Raw genomic sequence first — 14,067 nt, forward strand, 5'->3', positions numbered from 1 at the left:
CACTGTTTTGAATCCAAGATCCATCACTGTGTGGTCTTGGAAAAATGGCAGCTTAACCCCTCTGAGAATCAGTATCCTTGTTTGTAGTAAGCAATATCTCTGTCACAAGGTTTTGATGAGGCTCAAATAAGGATAAAGTGCAGAAAGTGTTTTACACAATCCTTGGCACATAGTAAGTACTCAAAAGATGTTGGCTGTCGTTGTTATTCATGATTATTGCTATCTCCTCTGAACTGAATAGTTCCCCCTTCAAAATTCACATGCTGAAGCTCTAACACCCAGTGCAATGGTATTTGGAGCTGAAGCCTTTGGGAGATAATTAATTCATATCAGTGGAGCCCTCATGAATGGGATCATTGCACTTAAAATAAGAGGAGATTAGATCTCTCTCTCTCTCTCTCCCTACCCTCACCATGTGAGGATACAGAAAGATGACCTCTACAAACAAGAAAGAGCCTTCACCAGAATCTGATCTCAGACTGGCACCCTCCAGAATTGTGAGAAATAAATTTCTTGTTGTTTAAACTGCCCAGTCTAAGGTATTCCTGTTCTAGCAGCCTGAGATAAACAAGACACGGATCTCAACCTAACAGACACACCGTGCCTCCCATGATGCAGTGCTTGGTGCCCAGGACACACCAACTGGTCCTGGTCCAGTGGCTTTGCTCTAACTTCCATGAACTTCTCCCACAGACTGAGTTCTATTCTTAGCTATGGTGCCTTGAGTTTATTCCCAAACCCAATTATATCAGCTGCCTTTGCTATTGGACCCATGTGACTTCATGAAAGTTTATAAAAACTGATGCAATGTATAAAGGAAAAGAAAGATGTCTATCAAGTCTAAGTTAAGTGGGGGAAAGACTCCATATAAAGGGAAGGAAATCACTAAAAAGCAACCGCTATCAAATTAGGCATGCTCAGGATAACTGTGCCAGGCTGAGAGGAGGAAGCATAGAACTCTGGATGAATTCTGCACTAAGATTTCTTCCCAGTAGGTCTTTCAGCTTCTGCTCCACTTTAGAGAAACAAAAAACTGTAAATCATTAGTGATGTAATATGGGTGTAGTTTTGGCAAGAAGACATCTCTCATCAGTAGCCTCATCCATCAAAACACTGGCAAGCAATGTACCTTTTTATATAAGTACACTTTATTGTAACTTATTACTAATTCAAGATATGTAAGATATGCATTTTTTATGATTCTCTTCCTTACTGAATTTGTTTGAACCAATTTCAATCACACCAAATAAGAAAGGTCCTACAATTTTAACATCATAAAAATCATCATTATTATAATCAAGTGGATAAAATAGATATTACTGGTATCTCCATGGGACAACTGAAAAAATGGGCTCAAGAGACTTGCTCAGGGTCCCTTAGCAAGTAAGGGGTGACTTGCCCAAAGTTATATAGTGCCTAATGGGTGGGTATTTGGGCCTAAGTCAATCTGTTGCCAAAACTCATATCTTTTTTTTTTTAACTTTATTTATTTATTCATTTTAGAGAGGAGAGAGAGAGAGAGAGAGAGAGAGAGAGAGAGAGAGAAAGAGAGAGAGAGAGAAGGCAGGAGCAGAAAGCATCAACTCCCATATGTGCCTTGACCAGGCAAGCCCAGGGTTTTGAACCAGCGACCTCAGCGTTCCAGGTCGAAGCTCTATCCACTGCACTACCACAGGTCAGTCCAAAACTCTTATCTTATGCTGTTTATCAGTGACCCATGTGGTAGATAGCTCACCCTCCAGACCCCAGATGTTAACCAGTCTCTGAAACTTGCCTTGCCCATCTTCAGCCCCCTAGCTTCTTACCTTAGAGCCTGGACGTCCTGGGTAACCTGGGAGACCTGGCACCCCAAGTTTGCCCTGCAGAGAAATTACGGAAAGAAAGTCAGAAGTTGCAACCTGGAGACCAGAGGAGTAGGACAGGGTGGCCAAGGCATGGTAGAGGGAGCAGCAGCGTGAGACTCAGGCAAGCAGGATTTCAGGTCTTGGCTCCTGCCTGGTAAGGGCCTTGGGCAGCTCATTTAACCATTCCAAATCTCAGTTTCCTTATCTATAAAATGGGGATTAAAATGCCCATTGCATGTGGTGGTTATGGGAATAAAAATCAGACAATGTGCATGGAATTGCTCTGTAATGCTAAGCTGAGGACTTAAGGGAGATGATGAGGAGGGTAGCAGCCTCCTGAATTGGAGAGAAAAGGGCAGAGGGCAGAAGGCAAAAGGCCAGGAAACAGCGTGGCCACAGGATGGGAAGCCGGAGGGTAGACTGGGGAGGGTAAGCGAGGTCCATTCACCTTTTCCCCAGCCGAGCCTGGGGGCCCCTCCTCACCAGGCAGCCCCTCCTGCCCTTTCAGCCCTTCAGGACCATCCTCTCCTCGGGAACCTGGGGGCCCGGGGGGGCCCTGGAATAGAAAGGAGATGCCCTGATATCAGTCCCTTTGTCACTCTTGCTCTTTTCAGCCCCCTGTCTTAGCCCCAACTCACCCCCTCCCTGTCTTCCCCAAGTCCCCCAAATCCACAAGACCCCTTATCTGGGGATCACCTTACCCAATCGCCTTTAAGCCCCCCATCACCCTTGAAGCCTGGGAAGCCATCCTCTCCCTGAATAGGAGAGATTACAGAAGTCAGAGGTCAGGCTTTCAGGGAAGGGACATGAGCAGAGCCCCATTATTAGGGCCCCCCAAGAATCCTCTTCCTCTCACCTTCTCGCCTTTCTCCCCCTGAAGGCCCCGGTTGCCAGAGGTACCCTAAAAAAACAAAGAAGCTCTCAGGTCCCTCCCCTGCTTAAGAAGGGCCCCAAACTCAGGCCACTGCCCCAAAACAGCCAGGACAGTCCCAAGAGAATAGTGGACTGGAGCAGGGTCAGGGCAACCACAGAGGAAATACTCTTTTCCAAAGCCCACTAGTGTGTGCAAAAATGCCTCCCTCCCATCTGTTCTTCCTGGCAGCCTCCCAAGGTCATCTGCATGGGGATGTTCAGGGAAGGCCAAATTTCCCAGTAAATAATTCCCATCTACCAGGGACACTGTGTCCACATTTCCTTCTGGCAGGAGAAGGAGGATGAACATTCCAGGCCCCAGCCTCACTCTGAAGGCAAAGGAATGTTCCCCATTGTACTGGCTACAATGTGACTCTGTGCCTGGCAACAAAGCAAGTCTATGCTTGCCTGCAGCCAGATTGCTCAGTGCAGCCCAGATGCCGCTCAGCTTTGGCCCCAAGGAAAGCTCCACTTGGCTACAGTGTCACTGAGCTCAGAAACTCCAATGAAGTGACACTAGAATGCCATCTAACTGTGTGTTCTGACGATAGTGTGACTGCCTCGAGCCACAGGGAGGAGACACAGTGTAACTGAGCTTAGTGACTACAATAAAATTGCACTTGGATACAGCCTACTATGTGTTTTGAGGACAGCAATTCGGTGGACCGTGATGTAACTGAGCTTGGCAAGAGCGCTTCTCTGGTCCTGGCTGCAAGGTAACTAGACTTAGCTATAACAAAGGTTTCAACTAAATATAACTATGCCTGACTACAGTGTGACTCTGCATTTGGCCACCCACTGGACTCTGGCCTCCCCCCTGGTTATAGTGTAACTAAACTTCCTCCAATGCAAAAATGTAGAGAGCTGACTCTTGGCTACCACCAAACTCTGTTCTTAGACCACAGGTATGTACCTGTACTTGTCTACAATGTAACTGGACTGAGCTACCAAATAGAGACCTGTATCCCCATGTCTCTGCCCTTGGGCAATAGCGTGCCTCTATTTAGTCACGATGTGGCTCTCAGCCTGTCCCCACATTGTTATGCTTATGGTCACGTGACTCTGGGATTAAGTTTTAAAACAACCCTCTGTTTGGCCCTGGATGGGTGACTCAATGGATAGAACATCGTCTCAGTGTGTCAAGGTCACGGATTTGATTCCCAAGTCAGGGCACATAAGAGAAGCAACCAATAAGTGTACAACTAAATGGAACTGAGTGGAACGAGTTGATACTTCTCTCTCTCTCTCTCTCTCTCTCCTTTTCCTTCCTCCCCCTTCTTCTTCTTCTCTCTCTCTCTCTCAAATCAGTGGGGGAAAATTTTTTTAACCTTCTGCTTGACTACAATGTGCTGATCTGGACTTGGACATGGCATATGTGCTTACAGTGAAATAGGTTCAGCCTCAAATGGACTTAACTGTTCTCAACTACAAGCTGACACTACATTGTAATACTGTCCCTCAGCTGTTCAGCTCCAAAGTAACACACACACTTCCATACATTGCCACTCAGACCCAAACCCCACTCCTACTAGACTTTGCCTGGCAAACGGATTCTTCTCGTCACACACACAGGTGTTTCTGTTGGAGCAGGCTTCCTGAAGCCAAGGCTGACAAATCACCCCTACCTGCAAGCTCCAAGTGTCACCTACCTTGACGCCCCGAGGTCCAGGATATCCCCTAGAGCCCGCCGACCCTGGTGGACCCTGAGATGAGATAAAATTAGCGCCATCCTGTTCTTGCCCTCTCCATGTTCTCAGTGTCCTCGTCTCTCTCCTCATTAGCCTGACTGCTGGCCCTGGATACCAACCCTCAACCCCACCCAGCCTCTCTCCAGATCACTTACCTGGGCCCCTTTCTCTCCCGTGGGGCCCTCATGGCCTGGGTGACCCTGGGGGGAAATATTCTAAGTTGTCAGAGACCTACATTTACCACCCAAATTCCCAAGCCTCTCCTTTCCTCTTCCTCCTTCTTCCAGCATCTAATTCTTACCGGAGGGCCATCAGATCCTGTGAGGCCTGCAATTCCTGGGTGGCCAGGGGGACCCTGAAAGATAATGAATGGTAGGAGGAAACAGAACATCCCAGAGCCAGGGATTCCACCAGGAACAGCCCTACTCACACATGCAGCTACATCAAGGTTCCAGAATGAATAGAGTCCAGGGACCAGGAATTCTAACTTCCTGTGTGACCCTGACTGAGCCCCCTCCCCTCTCTGAGCCGCAGACATCCTCTACCTCTGGTAGGGTTAAGACAAGGGATGGAAAAACAGTGTGAGAGACATGTTGAGGTGGAAGATCCCTAGCCACACCCTTTTCTTTAGAAGTACTTCACACAGTTTCATCTGAAGAAGGATGGGCCCCTATGTCTTGCAAAAAGAGGCAGGCAACTTGGTCCAGCTAAGCCAATCAGATTCTCTCTTGAAATTCACCCAATAGAAACTGGGATCAGCTGGATTAGGGTAAAGAAACTATAGCCCCAGCTGGGTAGCTCAGTTGGTTAGAGCATCACCCCATACACCAAGGTCGTGGGTTTGATCCCCAGTGAGGTCACATACAAAGAGTCAACCAATAAATGCATTAATAAGTGGAACAACAAGTCAGTGCTTCTTTCTCTTTCTCTCTCTAAAATCAATCAATAAAAAATATTTTTAAAAAACTATAACTTCATGAGGAGCTGTGGACTGAAATGGTAACAGAGCAGCTCAAGATCATGTAGAAATGAAGGTGGATCTGACTAGGTGGTGGTGCAGTGGATAGAGCACTGGACTGGGATGCAGAGGACCCAAGTTCAAAACTCCAATGTCGCCAGCTTGAACGCAGCCTCATCCAGCTTGAGCACGGGCTCACCAGCAAGAGTGCAGTGTTGCTGGCTTGTGTGTGGGATCATAGACATGACCTCATGGTCGCTGGCTTGTGCCCAAAGGTCACTGGCTTGAGCCCAAAGGTCACTGGCTTGAGCCCAAAGGTCGTTGGTTGAAGCCTAAGGTCGCTGGCTTGAGCAAGAGGTCCCTCGCTCTGCTGTAGCCCCTTTACCCTGATCAAGGCACATATGAGCATATGAGAAAGAATCACTGAACAACTAAGGAGCCACAGTGAAGAACTGATGCTTCTCATCTCTCTCCCTTCCTGTCTGTCTGTCCCTCTCTCTGTCTTTCTCTCTGTCACCAAAAAAAGAAAAAGAAAGAAAGAAACGAAGGTGGGGTGAGAACACACTAATATACACATAGAAAGAAGCCTGTCTGTCTGGGGGAGGCAGAAACATGTGCAGAGGAACAAAGCTGACACCATAGGATCCCAGGGAAAGGGCTTTCTTGACCCATGAGTCTTGGTAAGATTTTCTATGACTGGCTTCTGAGGGTTCCCCTGTATCTTGACAATATCCCCTCATGTGATCTAACTTTGGTGGCTTTCAATTTCTCACAACCTACCCTTACTCAACAATGACACTTTAACTCTGGGCTTGTTTAAGGAATGTTGCCATTTATCATTATCCAGAACTAACAAAAGAGACCATAGTGGGAAGTTTTTCCTGCAACAGAAATGAAACAAGATATGGTTGGGGGTGGGCAGCAGATAGAGCTGTCACTCACCTTCTCCCCAGGAATGCCAATGAGCCCCTGGGGGCCAGGGAGTCCCTGGGGACATAAGGAAAAGAGAACAGATGAAGGCATGAGAAGGGGGTGGTAGGTGTTGCAGTGGGAAGGCTGGGAGGGGTCTGTGACCTTGGCTGACCACAACCACCCTATATTATTGCAAAAGATAGCTCAAACCTGGGACCCAGGATTTCCCTGCTGTCCTGGGGGGCCTGGTTCTCCTGGAGGTCCCTGGGGAGAAAGTGAGGGTTTCATGAAACTGGAAGCGATCATGGTGTCAAGGTGTCAGTGAGGTTGACATGGGGCCAGAGTGTCAGACAGCGTTAGGGTCAGGGGGTAGAACACATACCACATTTCCTTTGGCACCTGGAGCACCATCAATTCCAAATGCACCCTGGGAAAGGAGAAGCCATGAGACTGGGCAGATGCATGGCTGACACATGCGCAAGAGCCCATGCCTGAGACACGGTGAAGCGCAGTGGAAAGGTGAGTGCACAGAGAGGAAACCAGGCAACAGAAGTGGCCATGCAGAGAAGACAGGCATGGATGCGGAAGACAATGACATTCTCACCGGGCTTCCTGGGGGCCCAGGGGAGCCTCTAGGGCCAAGCAGTCCTCGGGGACCCTGCAAAGAAGTGGGAATATGATTCCCTCATCACTGTTCTGAGTCCCCATAAATCCTGACTTCTGTCCCTTGCACCAGGCAAGGGGTCCCTGATACTCACCGGCTCCCCAGCCTGGCCAGTGGGCCCCGGAGGTCCCTGTGCTCCCTGTGGGAAAGCATCACCATTTGGGAAGGGGGGAAGGTAGGACCCTCGGAGAACCACCTTCTCTTATCTGGACAGCCCCTTCCAGGGGACCCCAGAGCCAGAGCATGTGCCAGGATCCAGCTGACTGAGCACATGTGATTGGATGCAGGCTTGTGACCCCAAACCTGGATGTGCCATCCTGAGTCTCACCTCCCAACTCCATTGTCAGCCCACAACTCTCAGCCTACCTTTTTGAGCCTCACAGAGGCCTCCTGCCCCCCAGTGCAGACCCTGGTTCCTCATCATGTCCCCTGAATACTCTCCTCCTCTCTGACTCATTCTGGTTTTCCCACCCAAACCATCCCCTCGCTCTCTTTCAAACATACCTTCTTACCATCTTCTCCTGGGGGACCAGGTTGCCCCATATGACCAAAGTCACCCTGGGATGAGGAACAAAACATGGAAAGGTGGGAGTGAAGATCAGCAACCCAGGAAAAAAGACAGCACATAAAGGGTGAGGACTCAGACACAGGAATGGAGGCTCTGATGTTGGGGTAGGAAAGGGCTCGTGCATATTGAGAGAAGGTTTGGGCATGTGGGAAGCACCTTGCACACTCACCCTTTGGCCCATCTCACCAGGTAGTCCTGGAAGGCCATCAAAGCCCCTATCACCCTATACAAAAGACACCATCTGAACTTCGAATCCTTGACCCTGACATTTCCTCCAAGTTCCAGCCCTGACCTCATCACCTACCTTAGGTCCTGTGTCTCCTGGGAGGCCCCGAGCCCCATCTGCTCCAGACCGACCCTGTGAGGGAAGTGACATCATCAAGATACCTACTACCATTTATTAAGCATTTTCCTGAGACAGAATCCTATGATGGGAGCTTCTGAGTATATTAATTTAACCTTCCAAATATATATATATCAAACCCACCCATTACTCTTTATAACCATTGCCCTTTCTGGCCCTGGCCAGTTGGCTCAGTGGTAGAGCATCAGCCCAACATGTGGATATCCTGGGTTTGATTCCTGGTCAGGCACAGAGGAGAAGCAACCATCTGCTTCCCCTTTTCCCATTTCCCCTTTTCTCTCTCTCTCTTTGTCTCCCACAGCCATGGCTTGATTGGAGCAAGTTGGCCCCGGGTGCTGAGGACAGCTCCATGGCCTCTGCCTCAGGCACTAAGAAGAGCTCTGCTGCTGAGCAATGGAGCAATGTCCCAGATAGGTAAATCATCGCCCCCTAGTGGGTTTGCCAGGTGGATTCTGGTGGAGGTGCATGCGGGAGTCAGTCTCTCTCTCTGCCTTCCCTCCTCTCACTAAATAAAAATAAATAAGTAAATAAATAAAAAAAACATTGCCTCTTCTCTAGTCCAAGTCACTATCATCACAAAAATTAAGAACGTTCATCTCCAGGCTCCGACTGAATAGCTCAGTTAGTTAGAGTGTTGTCCTGATACATCAAAGTTGTGGATTCAATCCCCAGTCAGGGCACATACAAGAATCAACCAATGAATGCATAAGTGGAACAACAAATCAATGTTTCTCTCTCCCTCTTTCTCTAAAATCAATTAAAAAAAAAAAGAATGAAGAACCCTCATCTTCAGTCTTCACTAATCACCCTGCTGTGTGTCTCCCATGGGATTATCGTGTCTGCCATTTCCCTAATGTCCCAGACTTCTTTTCTGTACATGTTCCACTGGAATGCCTGGCTCCTGTCCATCCAGTTCTACCTCAGATCTCAGCTCAAGCCTCATGTCCTCGGGCAAGATCTTTGGTTACATACTCAGTGGAGCTGCTATTCTTGGTCTTCTACTCTTATCCCACCAAGGACACCAACAGAAACTGGGAGCACAAAGCTGAAGTTCATGTTGGATGTTAAGTGACAGATGAGAGATGACCTGAGGATCTAGCAGTCACTCACCATCTTGCCCTGCTGGCCAGGGGGTCCAACAGGTCCCTGAAGGCCTCGGGGACCCTAAAAGAGGAAAAAAAAGAAAAATGGAAAAAATAATAAGGAAAAAGGACTTATTTTAAATCGTTTCCTATGAAGGGCAGTAATTGCAAGAGTATCTTCAGCCCCTTTGTCATTTTCCCCAACTAGCACTTTATCCTGCGGCTCTGAAGATGCCTTCGCATCCTTCTGCATTCCTGTTCCCACCCCTACCAATCTCACCTGTGGCCCCATTTCTCCCATCTCTCCTTTCAGACCTGGATACCCAGGGAGACCCTTGGAAGAAGAAATGGAATAATGCAATTAGAGTAATTTCCCCCTCTCCACTGATGTATCTCCCTCCTCCATGCAGCTTCCATACTCACCACGGGGCCTGGGCGCCCAGTGAGCCCTACTGGGCCAGGCGGTCCTTTCATAGAGAGCTGGAAAGATAGAGGGCAACAGAGCATCAGTCACCCACAAGACTCCAACACCTTCCCCCTGCCAAAGGGATCTTAAGGAGACAAATATCTACTTGTCTCCTGACTAGCCCTTCATTAACCACATCTCTGCCATTCCCTTAATGTCCTCCCATTATCCCACACCAGCCCCCTATTGTCCTCCACACACCTGAGCCTGTTGCAGTATTGCCTGCGCCTGGGCCTGCTGGAAGGAGACTGGGGGTCCTTTGAGGGAGCCACTTGCAAACTGGAACTAGTGGGCAACTGGTAGTGAGGGGAGCCCCGAGGAAAGGCTGCACCCCCAAGGCTGTGCCACCCTATCTCCTTCTTACCGGCATCATGATCACTGTGCCTGGTAGGCCCCGGACTCCATCAATTCCAGGGATTCCTGGGAGGCCAGCAGGGCCCTAAGAAAGGGAGAGACAGAAAGAGGCAGAAGAGGACAGAGAGATAGGGGTGAGAGATAGAGATCGAGGAGGAAAGGGGTGAAGGCAGAGAGGAGAGAGAAACAGAGACAGAGAAAGATGGAGATGGGGAGAAAGAGAAAGAGTAGGCAAGAGAAAGACAGATGTAGGGAGGGGAAAGGAGTCATAAAAAGTCAGTGACAGAAACAGAGAAAGACAGACAGAAGAGAAAGAAACAGAGACATCGGGAGAGAAACAGAGATAAAAGACACTCAGAGATAGAGACAGAAAGAGGGCGTAAATAGGAGACAGGCCCCCAGAGACAGAAGAGGAGCCAGAGCAAGAGTGACAATTCACAGATGGGGAGAGAGAAGCAGGAGGGGTCAGCACCAGCTCCAGGATAGTATCCCCAGTCCCAGCTTCTGAGACTCATTTTCAGACATCCATGTGCCCAACCTCAGCTCCATAGCCTGAAACCAGAGGGATATACCCCGGGGGAGTCTCTTACCGGTAGACCAGGATCCCCAGAGAATCCTGGGGGTCCAGGAGGGCCTGAAGGGCCAACCACCCCCTGTTGAGGACAGAGGAACAGAGGTCATGAGAAGTAGAAAGTTTGAACCAGGCTGACTTGGAACCCACCCACCACTGATCCTGGCCCCATGCTGACTTTCCCACCCCATCACTGAGCCATTCCTGGTCCCCTGACACTACACTCACCCACATCAATCCCTTTAACACCCCAATCTCTATTTTGACATTCTTTGAGCCTCAACTGTTCAATAGTCTTTGAATAACCTGCCAATATTACAGTATTTCCCTATGTATAAGACGCTCCCATGTATAAGACGCACCTTAATTTGGGGGCCCGAAATTTGAAAAAAAAAAAGTGTATTACATAAAGTTATTGAACTCAAGTTTTATTCATCATAAAATTGAAACAATTCCTCATCACTGTCAAAACTCCCATCCATTAGCTTGTCTTCATCTGCGTCTGATGACGAATCACTGTCTTCATATATTGCCTCGTCCTCAGTTCCATCTATGGCATTTGAAATGCCACACTTCTACAACCACTGTATAAGATGCACCCAGTTTTTAGAACCCAAATTTTCCCCAAAAATGTGTGTCTTATACATGGAGAAATACAGTACATCCCAACTCTTCAACCCCAGGGCTAGAACACCCCAACTGGAAGAGAAAGACAGGAAAAGGGAAATGCAGCCATGACTTACTCGGGGTCCTGGAGCTCCTGGAGGTCCCTCAAACTGCTGTCCCTGAAGGAGAAATGAGTGTGACCCTCATTCTAGCCCAGATCCCACCACTTCCTCCCAGCCCACGCCCCTCACCTGTTCAACCACTGCGGGTTCTCCTTTTGCTCCCTTCTCTCCAGCGCCCTGGGACAGGGAGTGGAGAGAGAAGAGATGTGAGCCCTGGAACTCAAAGAACTCCCAGTTAACCAACCTCACACTCAACACACACGCGCGCGCACACACACACACACGTGCATGCACATGTACAGAGTCCACCTTCTGAGCTGCCTCTGCTGTCCTTTCTTCAACCAACATGTTTTGAGCAGCTCCTCTCTGGCTGCAGCCTGGCCATGCTGTGTCAAGGTGAAGTGTGTGAACTCTAGAATCTCTCAAGGGATCCTAATCCTGGGGCTCTCTCTCACTAGCTGAGAGATGTTCAGTAACTTATTCAACTTCTATGGCCTTCCCTGCAAAGTCGGTGGGCGAATGATGACTGTATATATCCCAAGAAAATATGAATAAGTTTTTAAAAATGCTTGGCACAAAAAAGGCTCTCAAGATAAGTTAGAATTATTCACCTCCACCCCTGTCCAACACCTGGTCCCCCTTCTCTGCCTGCATGATTGTCCTAGGCAGTTTCATCTCAATGCTATCTTGGCTAAAGATAGTGTCTCTCTGTTGTTCAATCCCAAGTCTTTATCTCCAGCCTAGAACATCTCTCTTGAATTCCAGAATCTTCTAACCAACCACCTACTTGACATCTCCATTTAGATGCCAAACAGGTTGCCGATAGCACATCCAAAATGAGATCCTTGACACCTTGCACCTGCTCCTCCCTCAGGCTTCCCTATCTCACTTAGTGGTCCCATCAGGAATTTATCCAGTCATCCTTACATCTCTCTTCACCTCCAGCAGCAAGGCCAAAATGGAGCATGGCCCAAATCTGTCTAGTTTTTTTTCTATCCCACCTCCACTGCCCTTCTTTAGGAAACCACCCTCTGTTGATGAAACTGTTGGTTTCCCTGCTGCCTCTCTGGCTCCCCCTATAGTCCATATGCTGTTCAGCAGCCAGAGGAGCTTTTAAAACTGAATTAGATCATGTTCCATCTCCAGCAGTTGGTTAGACTAAAAATCGAATGAATCACCCTACCCACAGAGACATCTATTAGCACAATGCCTGTCACATTAGCACAGTGTCTGTTGGTAAATATTTGTCAACTGCACTGGAATGGTGGGAGGGCATTCTAGGCAAGATAAAAAGAAGACAAGAGAGAGAATAGGTGGCCATGTGTGGCTCCCCATGTACCTAACCTAGCCACCCAGACTTACAGGAAAGATCTGGAACTGAGCCCGCAATGACTGTTGTGCTGCCCGGAAGTCAGGGCCCATAGTGGGGCCACCTCCTTCCTCAGCCTTCTGGGTCCCAAGTTCAGTTCCACCGTCAGGGTCCAATCCCCCCTGAGGACATCAGGACAAACCAAAAAACTCCTCATTATCTGCCACCACCACTTCCCTGGGGCCTTTCCTTTCAGCCTCATTCACTTCCCACTGACCTTTAGGATGGTGATGTTGTGGCCAATAGTCACAGTGGCGGCGATGACCAAAGGTGTGGGGGCCGGAGTCACAGTTACAGCTGGAGTCTCTGTCTTGGGGATGTCAGTAGAGGTCTGGAGAAGGGATGGGGAGTATCAGGTTTAGGGTCAGGCCAAATAAGAAAGAAAGGAGACAAAGGAAGAAATAGGCCCTGTTCCTCCCAGCACTCAGTCTTAGGAAGAAGACATAGGAGGATTCCCAGAAAACATAAGAGGGCTGTGGGGTAGGAGGTTGGCCATTGGAGGCAAAGGTGTGCTGACGGGACCAGAATAGCCAGCAGGGGGAGCACTCATGTATGGAGGAAGAGTAGGACTGAGCCAGGTCTGGGAAGCCTGGAAGCAGAGCTGGGCTGGCTACAGAGCCCAATGGTCAGGTTCAAGGTCCAGCACTCAGAGCCAAACTCCTGAAAGCGTATCTCACAGTCCTCTGCCAAGGCAAGCTTAGCAGTAGCCAGCCAAGCCACAGTCAGTGAGGGAGTGGCAGCTCCTCCTGGCCTGGACAGCTACAGGGGAACTGGGCCAAGAGCATGAAGAAGACAGTGGGGCTCCCTAGCCAGTGGCTCGGTAGATAAAGAAAGCATCATTCTGGTGCACTGAGGTCACGGGTTGAATCCCCGGTCAGGACCCATAAGAGAATCAATCAATGAGTGCACAACTAAATGCTACAACTAAAGTGGGACCATGAGTTGACATCTCTCTCTCTCTCTCTCTCTCTCTCTCTCTCTCTCTTTCTCTCATCAGTGGAAATTTTTAAAAGGAGACATTGGGAGCCCAGGTAAGCGCTGAGACAGAGAAAGGAGCTGGGGATAGGGGAAGAGGCAGGTTGCCTCTGGTGTCCCTGCTCTAGGCCTGAAGTAATCATTTCTTTCTCCCTGTTAATACTTAGAGAAGATGTAATAACCAGTGACCCTACCCTAATTAAGGACCCCAGCCAATGGCCTTCACCTGGGATACAGAGACCCACCAACTAATGACCCCTATCAATGACCCCTGATTGATGATCTCTACTAAGAGACTTAACCAATGATCCTCAACAAATAACCTATATAACCAGTGACCTATCAGTGGCCTGATAATTAATGACTCCCATCAATGGTTACAACCAGTTATTCTTCTATTAAGTGTCCACCCCAATCAATGACCCCAACCAGTGACAACCCTGCAATAAGCACTAAGTGACCTCCCAACTAATAAGCCCCATCAATGATCCTAATCAATTATTCCTCAACCAGTGATTCTCCAACAATGAGTATCCATAAGTGAGCCCAACTAGTGCTCCCCAAACACTAACCTCCTACTCCAAACAGTGATTTCACTAACCAATGACCCAC

General features: G+C 48.7%; 1 protein-coding gene across 3 annotated transcripts in view; it reads right to left on the reverse strand.

The window, feature by feature from the left end:
• Positions 1-14,067, reverse strand: part of COL5A3 (collagen type V alpha 3 chain) — a 39,948-nt gene that overhangs the window by 18,725 nt on the left and 7,156 nt on the right. For all 3 annotated transcript variants that reach the window (XM_066272693.1, XM_066272684.1, XM_066272702.1), the window contains exons 7-31: positions 12,698-12,811; positions 12,474-12,602; positions 11,241-11,288; positions 11,127-11,168; positions 10,403-10,465; positions 9,823-9,897; positions 9,660-9,743; positions 9,416-9,472; positions 9,273-9,326; positions 9,021-9,074; positions 7,851-7,904; positions 7,716-7,769; positions 7,483-7,536; positions 7,073-7,117; positions 6,919-6,972; positions 6,697-6,741; positions 6,525-6,578; positions 6,345-6,389; positions 4,746-4,799; positions 4,600-4,644; positions 4,406-4,459; positions 2,701-2,745; positions 2,546-2,599; positions 2,293-2,400; positions 1,806-1,859 (exon numbers count right to left, since the gene is read on the reverse strand). In XM_066272693.1, coding sequence (XP_066128790.1) covers positions 1,806-1,859; positions 2,293-2,400; positions 2,546-2,599; positions 2,701-2,745; positions 4,406-4,459; positions 4,600-4,644; positions 4,746-4,799; positions 6,345-6,389; positions 6,525-6,578; positions 6,697-6,741; positions 6,919-6,972; positions 7,073-7,117; positions 7,483-7,536; positions 7,716-7,769; positions 7,851-7,904; positions 9,021-9,074; positions 9,273-9,326; positions 9,416-9,472; positions 9,660-9,743; positions 9,823-9,897; positions 10,403-10,465; positions 11,127-11,168; positions 11,241-11,288; positions 12,474-12,602; positions 12,698-12,811 — 1,539 coding nt within the window. The remainder of the gene's footprint in view (positions 1-1,805; positions 1,860-2,292; positions 2,401-2,545; positions 2,600-2,700; positions 2,746-4,405; positions 4,460-4,599; positions 4,645-4,745; positions 4,800-6,344; positions 6,390-6,524; positions 6,579-6,696; positions 6,742-6,918; positions 6,973-7,072; positions 7,118-7,482; positions 7,537-7,715; positions 7,770-7,850; positions 7,905-9,020; positions 9,075-9,272; positions 9,327-9,415; positions 9,473-9,659; positions 9,744-9,822; positions 9,898-10,402; positions 10,466-11,126; positions 11,169-11,240; positions 11,289-12,473; positions 12,603-12,697; positions 12,812-14,067) is intronic.

The sequence above is a fragment of the Saccopteryx bilineata genome, chromosome 1 (genome assembly GCF_036850765.1).
Source record: "Saccopteryx bilineata isolate mSacBil1 chromosome 1, mSacBil1_pri_phased_curated, whole genome shotgun sequence".
Classification (NCBI taxonomy): Eukaryota; Metazoa; Chordata; class Mammalia; order Chiroptera; family Emballonuridae; genus Saccopteryx; species Saccopteryx bilineata.